We start from the raw sequence: 25,205 nt of genomic DNA on the forward strand, positions 1-25,205 counted from the left end.
CCTCCTCATTCAAAGAGTTTTCTTTATTTTCATGACTATGAAAATTGTAGAGTCACACTGAAGGCATCAAGGGCTATTTGACCAAGAAGGAGAGTGATGGGGTGCTGCGCCAGATGACCTGGCCTCCACAGTCACCGGACCTGAACCCAATCGAGATGGTTTAGGGGTGAGCTGGACCTCAGAGTGAAGGCAAAAGGGCCAACAAGTGCCAAACATCTCTCGGGGAACTCCTTCAAGACTGTTGGAAGACCATTTCAGGTGACTACCTCTTGAAGCTCATCAAGAGAATGCCAAGAGTGTGCAAAGCAGTAATCAAAGAAAAAGGTGGCTACTTTGAAGAACCTACAATATGACATTTTTCAGTTGTTTCACACTTTTTTGTTATGTATATAATTCCATATATAATTCCACGTGTTAATTCATAGTTTTGATGCCTTCAGTGTGAATCTACAATTTTCATAGTCATGAAAATAAAGAAAACTCTTTGAATGAGAAGGTGTGTCCAAACTTTTGGTCTGTACTGTATATAAAAATTCTATTAGGGTTGGGCGATATATGATGACAACATACAAATAATTAAGGTATTGTTTCATAATGTTAAATGTTATAATAAAAAAAACCTACCCTTTCAGCTTCTAAATTTTATTATGTAATTTTTTTTTTATATATATATATTTTTCTAGACAAAGGTAAAATATAAATATTTATATTTTTACCTTTGTGAATATTTCTGATGCACTTTTTCTGATGCACTAATGTATCAGGATGTGTGTGTATGTATGTGTTATATGTATATATGTATGTGTATACATACATACACACATGCTGATACATTAGTGCATCAGAAATAGATTGAGAAAAAAATACATAGATCCAAATACAGATAGACAAAGATCAAGACAGATCAAGATGGCTAGATCAAGATAGACAAATACATCATATCGCCCATCTCTAAGAACTCCAGAGTCTCTAACCAGTTCCAGTACAAAGCTAAAGAAGCAAAAGGATGTGTTTGAGGTAAAGGGTTGACTGTGTACTTTACCTACAAACAGTGTCCTGAATTCAGTCCTGTACACATGAATATTTAAACATGGGCTCTTGATATCAATTCAGTTCTTGCCCTAAAAAGCTGTGACCACCCTGATAGACAAACAGACCTATCAGCTATTTACTAATGAGGACAGAATTTTTGATCATGTGAGTATGTGGCAAAAATAACTGAATTCTTCACATTTAGCTTCGAGTGTATATAAAAGGTCTACACGTGCCTGTAAATCTGCAGGGTTTTGGGGTGTAAAACAGATCAAAAACTTAAATATATCTTATACATATCATGGTTGGGGTTTAGGGTGGCGTTAAACTCAGAATTGCAAAACATGCTATGGACTGATGAGACGTCCAAGATGGATTTTAATAGCCATCATTCTAAAACATATGTCTGGTGACAACTCCCTTATCCAGAGCTACTTGAGATCTCTCATATATAATCTCACAGCATCTGATGGACCCAGCAGTGGCATCTTGGAACCTTCCAATCAGAAGTTCAACAGCTTTACCTTTGAGCCAACACTGTTGCATCAATTAGTCAAATTGAGAATTACAGCAATCTCCAATCCATTTTGGCAAAAAGGACAAGTCAATGAGGGAACAGTGTCAAATTAATATTTTGGAACAGCCTACTCAAGAGCTTTGATCTAAATCCTACTAAAATAAGAAGAGTGGAAATAAGGTTGCACATTTCAATTGTACAAATACTTTATCCAAGTATTAGATAAGGAGGTGTGCACACATGCATGCATATCTTGCTTTGTTTTTAACCCAAATTTTGTTGAGAGATGGATCACACTAAAAAATCTCTGATCTTTTGTTTAACTTCTATTTAGACAGGGCTGAGTAGACATTTTATATCCGCTGTATGTGCAAATTGATGATAGATAGCCTGAAGCAAATAACAGTAATATACAGGGTTCTTGCTATTTTTTTAGGACATTTTTATAACTTTATTGATGATAAATGCCTGAAGCCATGTTGCGCAAGGAGACCAATGCATGACCTACGCTTTCAGGTGGTCACATGAATGAAAAACTATGTGGAAACTTTACAAACCTGATGCTTATTCATCAAAGATGCATAGCAGTGAAAAGATTTTAGTGCAGTATGGTTGCAGATTTGTACGGACATACAAAATGAATGCAAAAAAAAAAGGGCAATTTTTTGTTTGCTTTTTTTTATTTATTTATTTATAATCCTTCCAATTCATAATTTGCAGAATGGGTTGATAAGGCTACACATGTGAGCCTCTGATTCATAGACTTTACTATGAGATGACTGCTTTATTTACATTTTTTACATAAATGACAAATCATTATTTCCTACTTGCTGCGTGTACTAATGGTGGTGAGATTTAATAATTTAACTGCACATCAACGTGATCACATCATGATGGTAAACTGTATGTGCTGCAGACGTGAGAAATATAGTTAAGACAAAATTAATGAATCATGTCTAAATGGTTTGTTTTGTGATCAGGCCTGAACGCATGCACCTTTGATAAATAAGGACCGCAGTGTCATGAGACAATATTAAAGCTTTCTATTTCCAAATAAAACGATCCAATTCCCATCAGTTATAGTTTGGACCAGGTCAGTAAATGAGTTACTTGAAAGTCTGGATCAGACCTTTGCAAAAACCCTGTTTTAACACTGTATGTGCTGCTGTTAGACAGTTTTGTAAAACCTGCACCTGAAAGGTTAATGCATTAATAATAATAAAAAAAAAATAGACATTAGACTATGTAGCACTTTAATGTTCATACAGTATCAGTGAGGAAAGAAAATGCAATTCCTCCTGAAAGCTAAAAAAAAAATCAAAATAAAAGGAATTTAGCCAAAATTGATGCACTTAAATTATGATTTGATTCAGGTGTGTTTTTGTTCTTAAGCAATGATGAATGGTACAATCTAAATGAATTTACAAAAATCACAAACATTGACTTTCAAGTTACTTGACCAATTGTTGCTCGGATGAGGTTTTTATTGAAACGGAACAAACAAAAAATAAAAGTTATAAATACAAACATCAGAGAACAAACTGTCATGGCTCTTAAGGTGAGCCAAACCAAAGTCCTAACGAGCAAATTTCAAAAAAAAAGAAAAAAATATGTCTGAAGTTATGCCAGGTTTTAAAAAACACAATTTAACTACTTCTAGAAATGCTAAACACACACTTAAACGGTACTTCCAGCTACAAAACTTCTCCTTCCCGTGGATTCTTTTCTCCACTTCCGAAAAAAAGACAAAAAAGGAAAATGAAGCTCTAGTTATAGCAATTATTTACAAGCAAGACCCTATGCCACTATCAGAAAACCACAGAACGAGAGAGAGAGAGTAAAAGAGATTGGGAGTAATAAGAGGGTGTACAGTATGGATGTGTTGAAGGGGAGGGAAGGGAGGGTTGAATGAATGTTTGGACAGGAACTTTCTGCATGACCATTTCATGATTTTAAACGCACAGATTTTTTTCTCTTTTTTTCTTTTATTTTTTCTTTTAGAAGTCGAAGTCCTTGTTTCTTTAAAATGTTCATTGCTGGCTTTTAAAACAAAGAACAAATGGAAGGGATAAAAGTGGAGCATGATTTAAGACAAAAATGTCCCAGTCATTTGGTGTGTGTGTGTGTGTGTGTGTGTGTGTGTGTGTGAGAGACAAAGAGAGCAAACCAATCAGGGGAAGGAGGAGGAACAGATACATTCTTGTCTTCAGCCAAAACGTACTTTCAGCCAATCAGGATTTGTGAAGCCAATTCTGGGGCGTGTCCTTATTGTGTCACTGACATACTCTACGGAGGGAGAAGGAGAATAGAAGTCAAACACTGCCAGCCAATCAAAGTCTGAGTGTGTTTTTCTTTTTTAAAGGAGGACGGTGGGAGCGTGTTTGAGTTGAGTTTTATTTATGGTGATTTTTTTTCTTACTGTTGCCAAATACCTTTTTATGGGGGGTGATGTGTGTGTCGTCTACTTCCACTGCTGCCCATAGGAATCCTGGGAGAACTCCAGGGTGTCGTTGCTGTAGTAGTTGCTGGAGTAATCGCCCCCTTGCTGTAGCGGTTGTTGAGCGATAGGCTGCGACCCCCAGTTCTGCTGATTGGTTGTCTGGCGTCGTTTGGAATCCGGTTGGTTAAACACATCTGCCTTTCTCTTGCCGCCCACGTTGCCGCCGCGGTTCCCACGGGCACCCCTGGTACCACGTCCACCCCTGGGCGACTGGAAAGGGCCACCTCGTCCACCACCTCGTCCTCCACGGCCTGCCCCCATGGGAGCGCCTCCCCTCGGTGCGTAGCCACCTCTGCCACGTGCTGGGGGAACCCCGCGTGCTCTGGGAGGGGGCGGAGCTCCACGGCTCCCACGGTTGCCACGTCCCCTTATAGGGTACACTTCTTCATAGCCATAGTAGGGATCATCGTAGCCACCACGGTAGTCATGGTAATCATAACCGTAGTAGTCGTCATAGTATTCTTCATAGCCGTAGTAATCGGGTGGGTAAGAATAGCCACCACGACCACCTCGGCCACGGCCGCGGCCTGGGGGTGGCATACGAGGTGGAGGGTAGTAGTAGTAATCATCATACCTGCATAGATGACAAAAGGCAGAATGATAATTCTGGAGTGTAAATGGTCTATGTAATGTAAGAACATTGAATGTAGAAAAAAACAAATGGCTGTTTATGCACACTCTCTCATTTAAGTAAACCGGTTTCTAGTCTTTTAACAAAGCGTTTCGTCAGCTCGCGTGTGCAGTCCCACCCTGTGTTTCTGCTGGTCTGTCGGGCAGCTTGCCGCTCTTTCCTCTTCTTATCTGGAGGCTTAGCCAAGACAATCTCAATCTCCTCTCCTCCAAGCTCTTTGCCATTCATTTCATCCATGGCCTAATACACAAACCCAGAGACCTCAGTTGTTTAGTGCATTACATGTTCTTGCTCTTTGAATGAATCTGGCAGGTTCAATAAGGCAAATGCTTTACAACTACTTTACTAATTCGATTACCTTAACAGCAGCATCCCGCTCCTCAAAGTGAACGAATGCATAATCTTTCAGTTTCTTAACACGCTCCAGTTTCCCAAACTGTGAGAAGGTCTTCTCTAACAATTCCTCTGTGACAGAAGTGGCTAGTTTACGGACAAACAGCACCTTCACCTGAACAAGCAAACGCAAACCATTAGTGGAATCTTCTTTTAAATAAAACGACACGAACTCTTTAAAAATCTTTAAAATCAAACCCACCTTTGCCATAACCTCAGGGTCAGGCTCTGCAACTGGATCGGCCCACTCCACGGTCACCGGGTTGCCCCACACCTTAATTTTGCCACTCATGAGGCGGCGGCGTGCCTGTGCTGCTGACTTGTGGTCCTCATATTCTAGAAAGCAGAAACCTCGGTTCTTCTTCTTGTCGTCAGCTTGTGTGTACAGAATCACTTCTTGTAGACCCTCTGGAACAGGCATGCAAGCACACAAGATATCTTCTATGAATTCAGCAAAAAAATAAAACTAAAAACTTTTTTTAAACTATAATATAAATGACTGGGAATTCAAAATAATAATGATCAACCAATATATAAATGACCGTTATAATAGTAATTATTGGTGGCTTTTGGTGCATTGAAGGACTTAGATGGACGCAGGGTGTCTGTTCTGACCTGTCACTTTGCCAAAGTCTTCCAGGATGCTCTCCCTAGTCTTGTTCTTTGGAATGGAGCCCACAAAGAGCCGGTTGTTGGCTACGGAGATGCAGACGCCCAAATACTTCCCTGGCCTGATCTCATAATTATCACACTGAAAGAAAGATTATACATACGTTTCAGCAACAAGACTTTGTGTTAACTGTGTGCACAATTTGAACCGAGCATGTATATTCAATTCAGATTATACACTCAAATAGAGTTCTTAGCTTTTTACATAGAAAATTATTTTAGTGTTTTTCATGCTCACCAGTTTGACAGCCTCCTGTGCAGCGTCTTTGCTGCAAAAGGTGATGAATGCGTAGCCACGGTTCTGTCCGGACAGAGGGTCCATCATTAACCTCAGGTCCCATATAGGCCCCGCCTTCTCAAACAGTGGAACCAGCTCATCTTCATACAAGTCCCGAGGAATTTTTCCCACAAACACCTATATAAACACGGGGTACAAAAAAAAAAAAAAACATAACATAGCTGTATCAAGGTATACAAAGAACAGTAGTCACTGATCTATTTAAATCAAAGACTTAGTGTTTAAGCGTATAATTAGGTGTAGTGTGAAATCCTAACATTCATTTTGCTCTGAATCAGATCATTAAGCTACCCTTATACACTGTTAAACCACCCAAGAGCATTGCCCTGCATATCCTAATTGTTTTCCATTTGTGTTGTGCAGATTATCAGAACACCTTTGAAAAATCTTACCTCAGTGCCAATACCAGGCTGTGTGCCTGAGAAGACAGACTCTGGGGGAGGGCCACCATATTTCCTCTGGCCTGTAGTGACATCCAAGGTATATGCTGTCCTCTCCAGCAAAGCCTAAAGGCAAGGCAGTGACACCACCGATGTGAGACCGGAATGCGATTCATGAATAAGCAATGCTTGTTCGCCTATAACCCTAATATTCACCTTTATCTTTGACTCGTCAGGGCCTTTTGTAGATTCCTGTATTTTGCTGCCTTGCTTTTCCCTCTGTCTGTATGTCTTCATAACACCACAAAGGAAAGCGCTCTTATTCTGCAAGGAATCAGAACAACAAAAATGATTCGCTTTACACGAAGCAAAGGAATCGCGTGCAGGTTTTGGGTTTAAAGATAATAACGGAAAGCCTCACCTGGACATGAGACAAATCGCTCTCTTTAAATTGCTGCAGTACAGACAGAGCTCCCTCTTCATTAAACTCCCGCAGAGCATCTAATGCCCGCTCATCAAGGTCAGCATAAGCCACCAAACCTGCAGCATACATGAACAAACTGCTCATACCAGTTATAGCACCACTGGGTGCATTTACCCAAAAAAAAGAAAAATTATATATTATATATATATATATATATATATATATATATATATATATATATATATATATATATATATATAAAACAAAATTAATCTGCTTTAGGTCTATATTAATGTAAACACAAAGCAATTCAGAAACTTTGAATCATTCTTGCTTGTGTGTACATAAAGCTATTTTCTTCTTGTAAGACATGTAAACAGACTAAATGTACATTAAAGGTGTATTTGTGCATAATAACCAGCTCACCAGTCTGGAAGATGTTGTCCAGGCTCTCCGCTACTTTCTGGGGAAGTCCAGCATCAATGAGGGTCTGGTAAGTCTCTGTATGTGTCGCAGAGACGTCCATAGGCTCCTCTTCTTCTTTTGCAGGAGCAGAGCTGCCATTCACTTCAGCAGCCATTCCTCTGAGAGAGAAAGAAACAAAAAGTAATGAAATGTTAATAAAATGAATAGATATTTTTCTTAATGTAGTTTCTTTACTTCACAGGTTTTCATCTATATTGCAAAAAAAGTTTACATCTCCCTCTCACTATAGGCTGTTCGGGTTTAAGGTTTTACACGAGACAACAACTAGATATACAGAACAAAGTGGCACTGCTGGGATAGGGTACAGAAGTAGTACCAGATCCTGCCATCCGGCATCTGTCTTTTAAAGACAAATCAATAAAAACCATTAGTGTACAATTATATTTTTATTCTCTTATCTTTTTTGTTTTCTATATATACAAATCTACACAGATCAGATAAAGACATTACAAATAAATTGAGATCGAGTCGAATGGACTTAAAGGCAGCTTTGGAAATCCATAAAGAATCATTGATCGAATTGAAGCTTAACATGACTAAAAATCTATAGATAGGCCCAAAGGTCACCCAAAGGTCCATGGTGTACACAAAAGTCGAAGGGGGCAGCAGTGGTTGGATATGGGCTTATTATATCTTCTGGGAGAATGTAGACGTTTACTGTGTTCCAGGGAGCATGGTGTTTCTGGATGTAGTGTTTCACAGATTAGGGGATATATGAAGAGCTCCATCTTGAACTAGTGGATCTGCAATGAGTTTTACTATAAACTAACACCAAACCGTTTTTATATTGTACATTGCTGATTAAAGGGATCATTAAATAAAAAAAGACAACAAAAAAAAAGTATAAGCAATAATTTACAGTGAAAAATAAGTAACTCGACCAACAGCTAAAATCGACAGTTTTGTTATTACAATCTGCAAGTAGCATTAAAAGGTATTGTTTTTTTTTTTTATGCAAAAGTTTGTAAACCCTACACAGGCAGCCAAGCGCGCGCGCTACAGCGTTCCCGCCCCCTTCCCAGACAAAACAAAAAAGCACGGTACGGGTTAAAAGGCTACAACAAATATATGCGAAACACTCGCGTTTGGTTAAAACACACACTATTCATCGTTTACAGTGCTGAGACATCGTTCTCTCATCGACACAGTCAAATAAACTCGAAGAAACGTAAACAAAAAAAAAACAACAACCAACAGCTCGCGCGCGCGCAACTCGCTTGCTAACATCCAGGAGCACGCGAAGGGTCGGCGGCTAGTCAGCCGAGCTACACCGCTGTCCTGTTTTATATCTGACGAGACCCCGAAATCTCTATAACAAGCATTAAATAGGTATTTCCGATTAAATGCGCCGATACGTTCGTATAGAAGGGTCTTCCTTTCACCCCACCACACAGCTTAGCAAAACGAGCGCCATACCGCGCTAGCTAGCACCAACAACCCGAGAGCCGCCATTATACTACATCCGGGCACCTCCGAAAAAAAACCCGACACTGTGCTTTCCTATTCTGATTGAATGAAAGATAAAAATGGATAAACGTGAAAAGTAATATAGTTTTTAAAACATTTTAGAGTAAACAGGGCTGCTGTCTGGGGCAGCCCGCAACGCGGCTAAGTCGTGTTAGCTTGCAGCGTGTTAGCCGCGGCCTAGCCGTGAAAATCCTTTCACAGGTTCAAACCGACCAACCGCCAAAATTTTACAATTAAATATATCGATTTATATTTATATTTTCCTAAGTAGCTCACCGATATAGTTATGGTTATTTCTTTTCCTCCCACGGAGCGACAGTCGCGCTGCTGAAACACCTCAAAACGACGCTCTTTTATTTCTCCTTCTTCTTCGGCAGAAAAAAAAACCGAGAGAGAGAAGGGGGGGGGAGAGAAAAGCCACACAGGAAGCGTGAATGAGCGCGTGCGGAAACTGGCGATCCGCGAGAAGCTCGCTCGCGCGCGCGCGCACGGGGACCACGCACACACAGACGAGCACACGCTCGCGCGCGCAGCACGGGCGACGTCACGTCCTCGCGCGGCGCGGCGCCGAAGGCCCCAGCCAATCCCGTGGCTCAGTCCCTAATCCGACACGCCCACATCGCATTTTACCTCCCTCCTCTCTGTCTCTCTCTCTCTCTCTCTCTCTCTCTCTCTCTCTCACTTGTATATAACGCGGGTTGATATCGAACCGGTTTAATCTCCGGATTATTTTCGTGTACTGTTATTTATTACCTACAGGGGAAATCAGACTGTTTTTTATGTGTAGAATTATATATAAACGCGAGGGGAGGGGAGTAAGTGGGTCCCTGTCGCATTGTCGAAATGGAATTGAATTCCCCCCACCCACAAATGGTCGTCATGGGGTAAGCGCGAGAGAGAGGAAAATGCGCATGCGCAGACTCCTGTTCTAGAATCCGTCAATTGATCAGTAAATTGATCAGTCCACTGGATGCAAAAAAGAACAGTTGTGCTTCCAATAAGAAAAGATCACTAAAGCACCTTGATCAGAAGGTGTTGATTAATTTAGCAGCAGCTTTGGCAATAAAGCAGGTGTAAATCAGGTCACATGCTAATATCAGAGTCAGAAAGAAATGTATTGCCAAGTATGTTTGCACTTCCAAGGAATTTGTTTTGGTGCTTCCATTTACATAAAATAAATAAACAACAGAATAAAAAGTGTTATTGCACAATTTTATAAATACAAACTATTATTGTACAGCAAAATACAGAGGTAAAGAAGTAAAAAGTATTGCACTTTTTTTTTTTTTTTTTTTTTATTGCACAAATTGCACTTTATATTCTTATTGCATTAAACATAAAGCCCTGTTACACTTACTGGCCAAAAGTGTGACTGGTTCTTCAGTAATCTGTTGCCCAACCACAGTTTTCTCTTCACACATCTGTTTCCAGCATCACCATGCCCCCATGCACAACACCAGCTCACAGAGTGAAGATTAAAGTGGAGGAACTCGAGGGTCCTACACAGAGCCCTCAACTCCCCTTGAACCCCTCTGAGATGAACTGGAACACCGACTGAACCCCAGACCTTCTCACTCAACGTCAATGCTTGTTCTTTCTCATGCAGGTCAATGATTAAAAATCCCCATAGCCGTGTTTAAACATCTAGTAGAAAACCTTTTTTGGAAGAAGTCAGTTTATTAGAAGAGGAAGGGGAAATTTATCTGGAATTGAGCAAACACACATGGGTGGGTATGAAGCATGAACAGGATGAAGTTCACAGTATTATTTAACAATAAACGGATTAAAAGAACGCCTTTATATCTAAAATTCACTGATCTTATTGATGTGGTTCAAAAGGGCTGCTGTCACTTGCGCCAATCCTGGCTTCCGCACAGGACCTCGTGGCGGAACGGTAGCGCGTCTGACTCCAGATCAGAAGGTTGCGTGTTCAAATCACGTCGGGGTCAAATTTTATTACTCACCTAGGGAAAAAAAATCCCAAACAACAAAGCAAGTGCACTTTTTCAAACCAGCACAGAGGGAGAATCCCAACAATGTATTTTAAGTCAAATCAAGTTAACTGCCGATCAAAATTAGAGAACAATTTTTAAACTTTTTCTTCTTCTTTCGGCTGCTCCCATTAGGGGTCGCCACAGCGGATCATCTGTCTCCATACCCCCCTGTCCTCTACATCTGCCTCTTTTACACCAACTACCTGCATGTCTTCCCTCACCACATTCATTGGCCTTTCTCTTTTCCTCCTACCTGGTGGCTCCATCCTCAGCATTCTTCTACCAATATAATTTATGTCCCTCCTCTGCACATGTCCAAACCATCTCAATCTCGCCTCCCTCACCTTGTCACCAAAACATCCTACATGCGCTGTCCCTCTAATAAACTCATTTCTAATCTTATTCATCCTCGTTACTCCCAACGAAAACCTCAACATCTTCAGCTCTGCTACCTCCAGCTCCACCTCCTGTCTTTTACTCAATGCCACTGTCTCTTATCCATACAACATCGCAGGTCTCACCACAGACCTATAAACTTTCCCTTTCATTTTTGCAGATACTCTTCTATCACAAATCACTCCTGTCACTCTTCTCCACCCACTCCACCCTGCCTGCACCTTTCTCTGATTTTCCTCATTCATCAGCTGCTCAAAATACTCCCTCCACCTTCTCAACACACTCTCCTCACTAGTCAACACATTTCCCTCTCCATCCTTTACTGCTCTAACTTGCAGTACATCCTTCCCAGCTCGGTCCCTCTGCCTGGCCAATCAGTACAAATCCTTTTCTCCTTCCTTAGTGTCCAACCTCTCATACAGCTCCTCATATGCCTTTTCCTTAGCTTTCGCCACATCCCTCTTAACCTGCTGCCGCATCTCCTTGTACCCCTGCCTATTTTTCTCATCACCCTGTCTATCCCACTTCTGTTTTGCCAACCTCTTTCCCCTTATGCTCTCCTGCACTTCCTCATTCAACCACCACGTCTCCTTGTCTTGCTTTCTATTTCCAGATGTTACACCAAGTACTTTTCTAGCTGCCTCCCTTATCACTCCTGCAGTAGTTGCCCAATCATCCAACACCTCTTCAACACCACTGAGCCTCTGTCTGACCTCTTCCCTGAACCTCACACTACACTCTTCTTACTTCAGTTTCCACCATTCTTCTTTCAGTCCTCACTCTCCTCCTCTTCTTCTTCGCCTCCAAAACCATCCTATAGACCACCATCCGATGCTGTCTAGCTACACTGTCCCCTGCCAACACCTTACAGTCTCCAATCTCCTTCAGGTTGCATCTCCTGCATAGCACATAGTCCACCTGTGTGCACCTTCCTCCACTCTTATACGTCACCCTATGATCCTCCTTCTTCTTAAAATACGTGTTCACCACTGCCATTTCCATCCTTTTAGCAAAATCTACCACCATTTGCCCTTCCACATTCGTCTCCTTAAAACCATACCTACCCATCACCTCCTCATCACCTCTGTTCCCTTCACCTACATGCCCATTAAAGTCTGCCCCAATCACCAATCGTTCTTTCCTAGGTACACCATCTACCACTTCATCTAACTTACTCCAGAATCTTTCCTTCTCCTCCATCTCACAGCCAACTTGTGGAGCATAGGCACTGATGACATTTATCATCATTCCTTCAACTTCCACCTTCACGATCATCACCCTATCAGAAACTCTCTTCACCTCCACTACACTCTTACTGTACTCTTCCTTCAGAATCACCCCTACACCATTTCTCTTTCCATCCACACAATGATAAAACAGTTTAAACCCACCTCCAATACTTCTGGCCTTACTCCCTTTCCACTTGGTCTCCTGAACACACAGCATATCTACTCTTCTCCTCTCCATCATATCAGCTACCTCTCTCCCTTTACCCGTCATAGTACCAACATTTAAAGTACCAACCCGAACCTCCACTCTCCTACACTGCTCCTTTCCCTGCCGTCTCCGTAGACGTCTTCCTCCTCTCCTCCTCCTCCTTCGCCCAACAGTAGCCCAATTTCCACCGGTACCCTGTCGGCTAACGATACCTGTGGCGGTCGTTGTTAACCCGGGCCTCGACCGATCCGGTATGAAATTCTCATTTGTGATCCGCATATTTCATTTGGCACATGTTTTACGCTGGATGCCCTTCCTAACACAACCCTCCCCATTTACCCGGGCTTGGGACCGGCACTAAGAGTGCACTGGCTTGTGCAGCCCTAATGGCTGGGTTAGAGAACAATTTATAAACAATTGAACAATTCTGAAATAATGTCATCTTCACTGCTCAACAGTTGAAGGAGTTTTTGTCCTGTCTATACCATGCTACCAGAACACCTTTTCCACAAAATAACTAAGGCATTTAAAAAAAAACAACATTTTTTTCCAGAAAACACACCAATCAAAATTAGAGAACACTTTCAGATACCTCCCAGTTATTGATGTTAATCTGGCACCTGGTGCTAATTTCCTTGATTATCTGTCAACCCCTATTTAACTGGCAGCCTAACTTCCAGTTTCACTGATTCTGCAAGATGGTGGGCCGTTCTAAAGTGACTGAAAGACTCCGGCAGCAGGTTGTCCAGATGAAGGCCAAAGGGATGACCCTATCAGCCATAGCAAGACAAGTTAGTTGTTCCAAATCTGTGATTTCAAGAATATTGAATCTTTACAACATCACAAACTCATTCAAGTCCGCCAAGAAGGCTGGTCATCCACGGAAGACAAATACAAGAGAGGACAGGATACTGCGGAGGATCTCAATGGGCAATCGTTTCCACACTGCAGCTGGAATTGCTCACCAGTTCAGCGCTGAACAGGGTAAGGATCTGTCTCGTCATACAGTGTATCGACGTTTAAGAGCATTTGGACTGAAAGCCCACTCTGCAGTGACCAAACCTCTCATTAGCAGAAATAATAAAAAGGCTAGACTAAGCGTGTTGTGTGGACAGAGGAGAACTGGTCCAAAGTTCACTTCAGTGATGAAAGCAAGTTTAATTTATTTGAGTCCGATGGGAAACATTATGTTCGGTGACAAACTGGAGAAAGACTGAACCCAAAGTGTGTAAAGAAGTCAGTGAAACGTGGAGGAGGAAGTGTCATGTTTTTTGCAGCAGGAGTTGGGCCTCTTATACAGCTACATGGCAGAGTGAATGCAAATGTTTATCAGAACCTTCTTCAGCAACATATGGTTCCTCCCTGCGATCATCACCCAATCAGCCCACAGTGTTCATGCAGGACAACGCTCCATGTCACACAGCAAAACGGGTAAAGCAGATCCTTGAAACTGAAAACATTGAAATAATGACATGGCCTGCCCAGAGTCCTGATCTCAACCCAATAGAGAACCTCTGAAAAATCTTTGGCGAAATCCTTAACTGTGGAGAAGACTGGAAAAAGAGTGGACCAAAATCACAGCAGAGCAGTGTGAGAGACTAGTGCTGTCCTGTGGCCGCAGATGTGCTGAAGTCCTTCAGAGCAGACGCCTGTACACTTCCTACTAATTGCTGACTGTTGTAACCTTCATAAAATATTGTTGTAATCTTTTTCCATGCTACAGTCATTGTTGTTCTCTAATTTTGATCAGTGTGTTTTCTGCAAAATAATGTTTTTTTTGGAAATGCCTTAGTTCATTTGTGGAAAAGGTGTTCTGGTAGCATGGTGTAGACAGGACAAAAACTCTTTCAACTGTTGAGCAGTAAAGATGACATTATTTTAGAATTGTTCAATTGTTTATAAATTGTTCTCTAATTTTGATCGCCAGTGTAGACTCTAATGCAGGGGTCACCAACGTGGTGCCCGCGGGCAACAGGTAGCCCGCAAGGACCACATTAGTAGCCCGGGGGCCCTTTCTAAAAATAGCTGTTTCCCACTTTGTTAAATCATTGTTGATAATTATTGTGAGAAATCATTAACATGATCAGTGTCTTCACATAGATAAACATAATTAATTATTAATAATAACATATAATCAAAGGTAAATTGAGCAAAGTTGTTATTTCAGGTCAAACTGAAAACTGTGTGTATCAAACTGGTAGCCCTTTACATTAATGGTACCCAAGAAGTAGCTCTCAGTTTCAAAAAGGTTGGTGACCCCTGCTCTAATGACTTATGGATGAGTAGATGAGTGAGTTTTGTGAACCATTGAGTTGCTTAAATACCAGATAATAATCTGCAAATAATAACATTGTTCTGTGTACATGACTTTAAATAGAGTTGAGAACCTAAGTAACTGTACATGATGTGCACCAGCGAGTAGTAAGTCAAGTCAAGTAGCTTTTATTGTCATTTCTACCATATATAGCTGATGCAGTACACAGTGAAATGAACCCTGGTGGTACATCACCCAACATAAAGCTACATAACAAAACAGAGCAAGGACAAAAAGTAAGATCCACACCACATAAAGTGCATCGTGTGCAACCGAGTGCAGACAAAAAACAGTGCACACAGACAACACACAGACGACAGTGTGGGACAAATACACAAATACACAAGATAGTAAGGTATTAGTATTAATATTAATAATAAAAAGAGAGAATGAAAGTACATAATAATATCGCCATCTGGTGGCCAAGTTACAGACTGTCGATTAAAAGTAGTGTGTGCGTGTGTGCGTGTGAACTGATTTCTAGATGCAGGTTAAATATTGTTAAGAATAAGAATACATCAATGTGCCCGATCTACCCCATTTTCCAAATGACCTTCTAGGATGTTACTTCACACACTGCACACTTTATACACGCGCACAATTCTGTTTTCTTATTTTTGCACTACTATAACTTTCTACAGTTCTAATTTATGTTTTGTGTCTTTGTCTGGTTTCTTTAAATACTTAATTTAGGTCATAGGTCATAGGCTGTCTGGAGGATTCACGGAGGAAGAATTTCATTGTATGGTGTAACAGACGCATGTGTGCAATATACTCGATTGCTGTCAATTGCGTCAAACCTGGAGACCTCGTGGCGCAACGGTAGCGCGTCTGACTCCAGATCAGAAGGTTGCGTGTTCAAATCACGTCGGGGTCAAACTTTATTTCTCACGTAGAAAAAATTCCCAAACAACAAAAAAATTGCACTTTCTAAAACCAGCACAGAGGGAGAATCCCATCCGGCTTTATCTGTCATCCTGCCTTCTTATTTATTCATACATTTCGTTAATGTGGTTCGAGAAGGAAAACAAACAAACAAAAACACAATATGAAAATAATTATCTTTGTGTTAAGATGCATCACATCACCACCCTGCTGTTGATTATTTTACTAAAACAGCACAACCCCAACAAGTACTATGTCTTTCAAGTCAAATCAAGTTAAGCTATTAATAGACAGGTGCATCTCAATAAATTAGAATATTATTAAAAAGTTTATTTATTTTAGTAATTCATCTGTTACACCATACAATGAAATTCTTCCTCCGTGAATCCTCCAGACAGCCTATGACCTATGACCTAAATTAATGACCTAAAGAAACCAGACAAAGTTATAGTTACAAGTTATAGTAAATAAGAAACAGAATTGTGCGCGTGTATAAAGTGTGCAGTGTGTGATGTAAAATCCTAGAAGGTCATTTGCAAAATGGGGTAGATTGGGCACATTGCTGTATTCTTATTCTCAACAATATTTAACCTGCATCTAGAAATCACTCACACACACACACACACACACACACACACACACACACACACACACACACTACTTTTAACTACATGATCATATTTGGCGATATGATCATGTACTTTCATACGCTCTTTTTATTATTAATATAAATACTAATACTTTACTATCTTGTGTTTTGTGTATTTGTGTATTTGCCCCACACTGTGGTCTGTGTGTTGTCTGTGTGCACTGTTTTTTGTCTGCACTCGGTTGCACACGATGCACTTTATGTGGTGAGGATCTTACTTTTTGTCCTTGCTCTGTGTTGTTATGTTGGGTGATGTACCACCAGGGTTCATTTAACTGTGTACTGCATCAGCTATATATGGTAGAAATGACAATAAAAGCTACTTGACTTGACTTGACTTGACTTACTACTCGCTGGTGCACTTCATGTACAGTTATTTAGGTTCTCACCTCTATTTAAAGTCATGTACAAAGAACAATGTGTTATTACATTGTAGCGTATTAACTGGTACTTAAGCGACTTAATGGTTCACGAAACTCACTTATCTACTCATCCATTAGTCATTGGACCAGGGTCCACCAACCTCTTTGAAACTGAGAGCTACTTCTTGGGTACCGATTAATGTGAAGGGCTACCAGTTTGATACACTTCTGAAATAACAAATTTGCTCAATTGACCTTTAATTCTATGTTAAATCATAATTAATTATATTCATCTATGTCTAGTCATTTATAATTTAATATTGTCATTTTTAAATTCACACCAATGCAATTGTGATTTTGTCAGGGAACCACCAGCCACATCTCCCTCCAAGGCTCACACCCTCACTCAGCCTCTTCCTGCTCTAATCACCTACACCTGTTCCCCATTACCTTTTCCCTTTATAAGGTCCCGATTTCACCTCACTCACTGTCAGATCTACTTGTTGCCATGAGAGATCTACTGGACTTCCTACCACTAGTATGCACAGTATTGCCTACCACTAGTATGGTGGACCCTGGTCTAATGACTAATGGATGAGTAGATAAGTGAGTTTCGTGAACCATTAAGTCGCTTAAGTACCAGTTAATACGCTACAATGTAATAACACATTGTTCTTTGTACATGACTTTAAATAGAGGTGAGAACCTAAATAACTTCCATGCTCCATGCTCCGCTTTGGAGGAAGCGCTCAAGATAGGTTTTTCCTTTAGCGGTTCACATTGGCGATCATCCCTAGACTACCCATCAGCATTACGGATTATACCCGCATTACGAATTCTACCTGCTCTCCGGTTCGTACTTCTCCTCAACCCTCTGCCTTGTATATGTCCAGACTAAATAAAGACAAGGTGTTTAACCACACTCCTGGTTCCAACTCTTGGTCTATCCATGCCAGATTTAAAAAAGAATAGCGACAAAAAAATTTGCGCCATTTACCAGTGAGCTGCATCTATAGTGAACTATTTTTCGAAAAGGCCTCTCAGTGACCCCTGCATATGTCTATTTATAGCTTAACTTGATTTGACTTGAAAGACATAGTACTTGTTGGGGTTGTGCTGTTTTAGTAAAATAATCAACAGCAGGGTGGTGATGTGATGCATCTTAACACAAAGATAATTATTCTCATATTGTGTTTGTTTGTTTGTTTTCCTTCTTGAACCACATTAATGAAATGTATGAATAAATAAGAAGGCAGGGTGACAGATAAAGCCGGATGGGATTCTCCCTCTGTGCTGGTTTGAGAAAGAGCACTTTTTTTGTTGTTTGGGATTTTTTTCTAGGTGAGTAATAAAGTTTGACCCCGACGTGATTTGAACACGCAACCTTCTGATCTGGAGTCAGACGCGCTACCGTTGCGCCACGAGGTCCTGTGCGGATTCCAGGATTGGCTCAATTGACAGCAGCCCTTTTGAACCACATCAATAAGATCTGTGAATTTCATTAGTAGATATAAAGGTGTACTTTTAATCCGTTTATAGTTACTTTTAATGTTATGGAACAGTCACGACACAAGTTAGGCCATGTTATAAGACTGATATGGCAGCAATGAACAGTAATTTGACCTTTGTTACTTGTTTCTCAGAATATTTTCATCAATATTCAGTTAGTCTCCATACTGAGAACTTCATCCCGTTCATGGTTCATACCCACTCGTGTGTTTGCTCAATTCCAGATAAATTTCCCCTTCCTCTTCTAATAAACTGACTTCTTCCAAAAAAAGGTTTTCTACTAGATGTTTAAACACGGCTATGGGGATTTTTAATCATTGACCTGCATGAGAAAGAACAAGCATTGACGTTGAGTGAGAAGGTCTGGGGTTCAGTCAGTGTTCCAGTTCATCTCAGAGGGGTTCAAGGGGAGTTGAGGGCTCTGTGTAGGACCCTCGAGTTCCTCCACTTTAATCTTCACTCTGTGAGCTGGTGTTGTGCATGGGGGTCATGCTGGAAACAGATGTGTGAAGAAGAAAAAATTGGGGTTGGGCAACAGATTAGTGAAGAATCAGTCACACTTTCGGCCAGTAAGTGTAACAGGGCTTTATGTTTAATGCAATAAGAATATAAAGTGCAATTTGTGCAATAAAAAAAAAAAAAGTGCAATACCACTTTTTACTTCTTTACTTCTGTATTTTGCTGTACAATAATAGTTTGTATTTATAAAATTGGGCAAGATCACTTTCTTTGATTTAAAAAACAAAACAAAACTTGTAAGTCAAACACACTTGGCAATAAAGCTCTCTCATATTATTAGTGACCTGATTTACAGCTATTAACTATTTACAGATGTAAAAGTTTATAAAATAGCACTTTATTTTGTGCCCAAAACCTATGCTGAAGCATCTGCCCCCTCAAATAGGAAAAATGATTAAATATACAAAAAAGCTATAAAAAAAAAAAAGAGCATAAATAAGCAAACAAATACCCTACAGGAAAAAAAAAAAACCCACGAGTGATCACTTTACTAAGTCTGAGTTAAAGACAATAGATTGGACGGAGATTTACTTTATGCATAACATGTCAACTATACTTACTAGAGGGTCACTAAACTGCAATGACTAAAGGCCACAATAAAAAAAAAAACTAAATAAAACTAGTATTAAGCAGTCAAAACATCTCCAGCATCAACAGCACAATTATGCTGCTTTTCTGATGCTGTTGAAATCAGAATGCTGTATATCTAAACTCATATACAACTAAAAATCATCAGAAATGTCCCTCATTTCAAATCCTGACTGGAAGCAGGTTTGTTCCACTCCTAAAAATACGACAGAACAGACACAAGTAACGAGTCTTTAACCAGTTGGAAAATATCCTAGAAGTTTTATTTGTGACTGCACATACAGATTATAGTGTGTGCAGAGCTGCTTCTCGGAGAAGGAGTCATATCATTTTGGGTGGAAAGACAAACGTATACATGGCAGCTTAGTCATCGTGTTTGAGTTTTCTGATTTTGCCCTTGTGACGGTCGATCTCGCGCTGCAGGCGCTCGATCTCCTTCTTATGGTGCTCGATCTCATCCTGGTGGTGCTGTTTCAGTGCAGCCAGCTGCTCCTTTTCCTTCTGCCTGCACACACACAAGTAACCGAACAATCCAAAAGTCAATATTTTTACCTACGTTAGGTTTTTTCCTTTTTTTTTTCTGTTTAATACAGAGAGGCCCCTACTGATCCCAGAAAATATTTAGGCGCGATTTACAATTAATCACTTTGAAAAGTGATTAAAAAGTTATTTTGAATAATGAAACCCAAGATATTTATTGCTGCCCCACTAAAAAAAAAAATACTCTCACACCAGAACAATCCATTCACAGGGAGAACATTAAAAAAAAATTGCTGCTCAAATCCATCACTGAACACTGTTTCCTTAGAGGAAAAAAAAAACTTTAAATTAGACTTTCATATTTATTCTCCCCCCCCCCCCACACACAATCAGTTGTTTTGTTACAGTTTATGACAAATTGTCCAATTTTTATTAGAGTCATTCAATGATTTGATGTTAAGACCTAACATCCTAACAATAAATATTATTTCTTCTATAAAATAAAAACAATGCAGCACTACCCAAACACAGAAGAAATGCGTTTAGGTGTCAGATTTTGGGTCAATTTCTTAAATTTTTTTTAATTTCAAATAATCTTTCCCCTGTTAGTGTATACAGGATCTTATTTATACTTAAAATGTGCAGCATTCACATCTCTGCATTGAGGTAGTTTCTGTTTGGCCCAGGACAGGGTAAAGCTGCTTTACATTAGGTTTATCTCCTCACTGCAGAATTCTTCTGGCAGAACATGTCAAATTATTATTATTATTTTTTTTTTACCTCTTAAACCTGTTTTATAACACAATTGAACAGGTTCTAAAACCTTTCAGAAGATAAAAACAAAAAATTAACTCCTACAGTATTGATCGCAATTAGTTTCCTAACAGACAGAGTGGAAAAATCACACACACACACACACACACACACACACACACACACACACACACGGAAAGAGTAATAAAATATTCTACAAAAGTAAAAGCACTGTTAATTCAATGAACTTTTACTTCAAGTACAAGCAAAGTTACCTGCCTAAAAGTCTATCCAAGAAAAAAAAAAAAAAAAGCTTATTTAAAATGTATTAAGTAAAATAAGACAAGTCCCCCCCCTCCCCTTCTTTTAAATAGCGGGGGGTGGGGGATTCTAGTGTCTTTCAAAAAATGACTAGAGGAAATAAATCTCAAACTAACTGAAGAAATAAAAAATAAAAAATTTTTGCAAAAAAAAAATCTATTATAATGCAATTTTTGATAGTAAAAGAAATTGCAAATGCAGATTTAGAATTCAAGCAGTGAGCGTACGCATTGAACTTTTAATTTGATGGCCTTTCGCTTTCAGCTCAGAGTGCACCACTGGTGACAAGTCTTGTCCTTCTTTAACTTTACTGCCTGTGAGTTTAGTGTTTTTGTTAACCATTCAATCAGTTCACCACCCCCCCCCCCCTTACTTTTACTCAGTAACGAAGACGATTTAAGTGTAATACTTCAGACTAAACATACTTAAGTTAAAATTAAGCTACAGACTTTAAAAAGTACTTAAAAAATTGTAGAAGTAAATAAAATAAAAAGAAAAAAAGAAAATTACAATAACGTTATTATATATACTTTCCACTTCTGCAAAATGTATATTAGGGCTGTGATTTGATTAAAATATTTAATTTCGATTATTTGCATGATCGTCATGAGTTATCTCGTGATTATTCGCAACTTAATTACATTATTCGTTCCACATATACCATAAATGAGTTTTTAATGCTCTAATCGACATGGACAAACAAATATGTAAGCTTGTAAATGTTTATTATTAGTGAAACCAGACTCAACATAGAGCATAAAGACAAAATACTCCTGTAAACGTTTGAGTAATTACGGTGTTTTAAATGATGTAAATCATCGGGACGCCAAACAAAACTTTTGCCATGTTTCCACACGGACGGTTTTATTTGCCGGATTTTGGTGCTTGATTCGAGACTTGGCACGTCGAATAAACAAATGTTTACTGATTTGAAATTATTTATCAGGAGTTTATTGTTTTTTTTTTTTTTTTATATCCAAATAAAGAAAGGACACTGAACAAATGCATGTTTGGTAAGCTTTAATTCTGCCTCTTATATTTAATTATTCATATTTTTATTAAAAATTGTCAAACAAATGCAGGCTGCATTAATCGCAAGTTAATGAAATTAGTGCTGTTAAAAAGAATTTGCATTAACTTGGACAGTATCTATCTATCTATCTATCTAATCATTGAAACAGATTAATAAAAAGAACCAAATTCCATCAAGACATCAAGCTTCACATTTTTTATTCTTAGAACTAAAAGACAACACCTGTGCAAAAAAAAAAAAAAAAAAGCCGAAACATCCTATATTACCAAAAGGCCACTACTCTCATCACCATACCTACCTGAAGTAACGCTCCTCTTCAGCTGCTTCTTTCTTCCCGAAGGCTCCGCCGGCTTCCCGGATAGAGCCGCCACCTCCACCACCTTTACCTGCACCTTTCCCCAGTTCACCAAGCTGTTTAGAGAGAGACAGAGAGAGATTATAGAACAATGGCATAATTATAATTCATACCCAACTCAGTGGTTTACATTCCTGGTCCTGTGCATTTTCCTACAGCAGCCTGTAAATACAAAAAGGCATAGTCAAAGAGAAAAAAGCTAAAATCATTATTAATGATAATGAACTTCACTTCAGGACTCTGTCAGGACTTAGTCAGGACTCTGAATAATGGTACTGATGCTTATATTTGTGTTTACTCACACACATTGGACTTTTACCAAAAATAAACCATGTATTAGTAAATAAGTACCCCCAAGGAATTTTACGTTAAATCTGCTTCTAAATCTCATTTTTTCAGGATCACTTTTCAGTGATTTCTTTGTGAGGTTTAGATCTCAGATGTTCTTCCATTCTTTTCTGTATCTAAGATGATGTAACTATTAAAAGGCACTATATAAAACAAAAGATCGTATTAGGATATTACTGGACTGACTGGAGAACAGAGGACACTCGTGATAGTCATACTCTAACGTCTAATCACCAATGTGACGTTTTGGCTCAGGGGTCACCAACATGGCTCACCATAGCGCCACTTACCAGTGAGCTGCATCTAATTTTTTTTGTTGCTATTTTAAATCACACTTGCATTGGTGTGAATATAAAAATGAAAATATTAAAATATAGATGACTGGATAGAGATAAAAACCATTAATTATTAATAACATAATTAAGGGTAAACTGAGGAAATGTGTTATTTCAGAAGTGTGTATCAAACTGGTAGCCCTTCACATTAATCAGTACCCAAGAAGTAGATCTCAGTTTCAAAAAGCTTGGTGACCCCTGTTTTAGATGGACCTGCTGGTTCAGGCAGTATTAAGGTGGTCCTGGTTTGTTAACAAAAATGTTGCACTTGCTGGCCACCGTAGTTTCCTCAGACCTGTTCACTGGCAATTTGTCTGCTTAAGGTGTGAGCCACAGGGAATTTGAAACCAAAAGCCTTTTGTTATTGTGCGTCATTAGGAATGTTTAACTTCAAGACATTAATGATGATGGTGATGACCTTGAGTTTGTACTTGTAGCTCCACAATATCATTTATTAATTTACGAATTTTCATGCAAATTGTATATAATTAACAATATATAATAAAATTAATGTATGCATGGATTTATTTATTTATTTAATAAAAAACAACAACAAAAAAAAAAGCATGTAAGCAGTGAGGCCTGGACCAATGCAATCCAAGGAACATCCAAAGAGCAGGTTCAAGCCCAAACAGCCACTCACACCCTACACACGTGCCCTATATAGGTGCTATAGACTCAGTCCTGCACCACCCTTATGTAGTTCACTACAGATCCAATAGGAACAAATCCACAATGGCGTCAAGGCTGAAAAGCACAATAGTAAAATAATGACAAAAAAAGTAATAAAAACGCACACAGAGAGAAATTACAACAGGGACACAAAAGCAGATACCTGGTCAGAGCTCATACGGATCTGGGTGGTGATATAACTCCTTAATAAACTGCTCCTCAACAACCGCGCCATGATGCGATTTACTGTGTGTCCTTGCGCCACGGACCCAAACACGGAAGCGCTCGCGTGCCTCTTTGAACTTTGTCAGGCGGTGACGTCATAAAACGCGCCGGCAGAAAGAGCCACCTAGTGGTCGTCTGGGGGATTTTCTTTTGTGGGGGTAGTCCGGGGCATGAAATGGAAGAAAATAAATAAATAAAAATACAAATAGCAGAATAAAACGTAAAGAACGAAGAGATAGAGTAAGAGGAATACAATTTAAATTTAAATATAATATAATTGATTCATAATTAATCACATATATACTTGCATTAAACAAGTAAAAAAGAAATGTCAAAAAAAGGAATCTTCTTCTTCATCTTTCGGCTTCTCCCATTAGGGGTCGCCACAGCGGATCATCCGTCTCCATACCCCTCTGTCCTCTACATCTGCCTCTTTCAACCCAACTACCTGCATAAACCTCCTCTTTGGTCTTCCTCTTATCCTCCTTCCTGGTGGCTCCATCCTCAGCATTCTTCTACCGATTTACCCCATGTCTCTCCTCTGCACATGTCCAAACCATCTCAATCACACCTCCCTTACCTTGTCTTTAAAACAAAAAGGAATAGACTATAGAATACACATAGGAAGCACAATTTTCATTCTGGATAGCAGAAACAGTGCGACTTATTATGAGCATACCTGATTAAGTGCAGTTGTGCCAGATCTGCAAAAAGCTAAATATTGAGGCAGAGGTGCATAAATGAGGTATGTGGTATATACAGTGTTTGTGGATTTAGAGAAAGCATACAACAGGGTGGAGAGAGAGGAGTTGTGGTATTGTTTGAGGAAGTCTGGTGTGTCAGAGAAGTATGTGAGGGTGATGCAGGACATGTATGAGGACAGTGTGACAGCAGTGAAGTTTGCAGTTGGAACAACAGACTGGTTCAAGGTGGAGGTTGGACTGCATCAAGTATCGGCTCTGAGCCCTTTCCTGTTTGCAGTGGTGATGGACAGGTTAATGAACGAGGTCAGACAGATGTCTCCCTGGACTATGATGTTTGCGGATGATATTGTGATTTGTGGTGAGAGTAGGGAGCAGGTTGAGAAGAGCCTGGAGAGGTGAAGGTACGCACTGGAGAGAAGGGGAATTAAAGTCAGTCGGAGTAAGACAGAGTACGTGTGTGAATGAGAGGGAGGGCAGTGGAGTGGAGCGGTTAAGTAAAAGACAGGAGGTGGAGCTGGAGGTAGCAGAG

At 39.7% G+C, this 25,205-nt stretch overlaps 2 protein-coding genes across 5 annotated transcripts in view; both read right to left on the bottom strand.

The window, feature by feature from the left end:
• Positions 1-9,340, bottom strand: part of hnrnpr (heterogeneous nuclear ribonucleoprotein R) — a 15,352-nt gene extending 6,012 nt beyond the window's left edge. For 3 of the 4 annotated variants that reach the window (XR_014534444.1, XR_014534445.1, XR_014534446.1), the window contains exons 1-11: positions 9,074-9,321; positions 7,271-7,428; positions 6,842-6,960; positions 6,637-6,744; positions 6,433-6,546; positions 5,981-6,157; positions 5,689-5,824; positions 5,276-5,481; positions 5,039-5,188; positions 4,799-4,920; positions 3,982-4,623 (exon numbers count right to left, since the gene is read on the bottom strand). Coding sequence is in view for 1 of the 4 variants with exons in the window: in XM_083547076.1 (XP_083403202.1) it covers positions 4,011-4,623; positions 4,799-4,920; positions 5,039-5,188; positions 5,276-5,481; positions 5,689-5,824; positions 5,981-6,157; positions 6,433-6,546; positions 6,637-6,744; positions 6,842-6,960; positions 7,271-7,424 (1,899 nt within the window). In the remaining 3 variants the exon portion in view is untranslated. Of the gene's footprint in view, positions 1-3,000; positions 3,836-3,981; positions 4,624-4,798; positions 4,921-5,038; positions 5,189-5,275; positions 5,482-5,688; positions 5,825-5,980; positions 6,158-6,432; positions 6,547-6,636; positions 6,745-6,841; positions 6,961-7,270; positions 7,429-9,073 lie in introns of those variants that run through there. The other variant, XM_083547076.1, reaches the window with a different exon arrangement.
• A 10,356-nt stretch (positions 9,341-19,696) lies between these two features.
• On the bottom strand, positions 19,697-24,070 carry atp5if1a (ATP synthase inhibitory factor subunit 1a). Its single transcript, XM_083547248.1, has 3 exons — positions 23,911-24,070; positions 22,336-22,448; positions 19,697-19,955 (listed from the first exon to the last, which is right to left on the bottom strand). Exons 1-3 carry the CDS (start codon positions 23,980-23,982, stop codon positions 19,814-19,816), a joined length of 327 nt encoding a protein of 108 aa, XP_083403374.1. The 5' UTR covers positions 23,983-24,070; the 3' UTR covers positions 19,697-19,813.
• Positions 24,071-25,205: the final 1,135 nt, after the last annotated feature.

This window comes from Silurus aristotelis, assembly GCF_946808225.1.
Source record: "Silurus aristotelis genome assembly, chromosome: 7".
NCBI lineage: Eukaryota > Metazoa > Chordata > Actinopteri > Siluriformes > Siluridae > Silurus > Silurus aristotelis.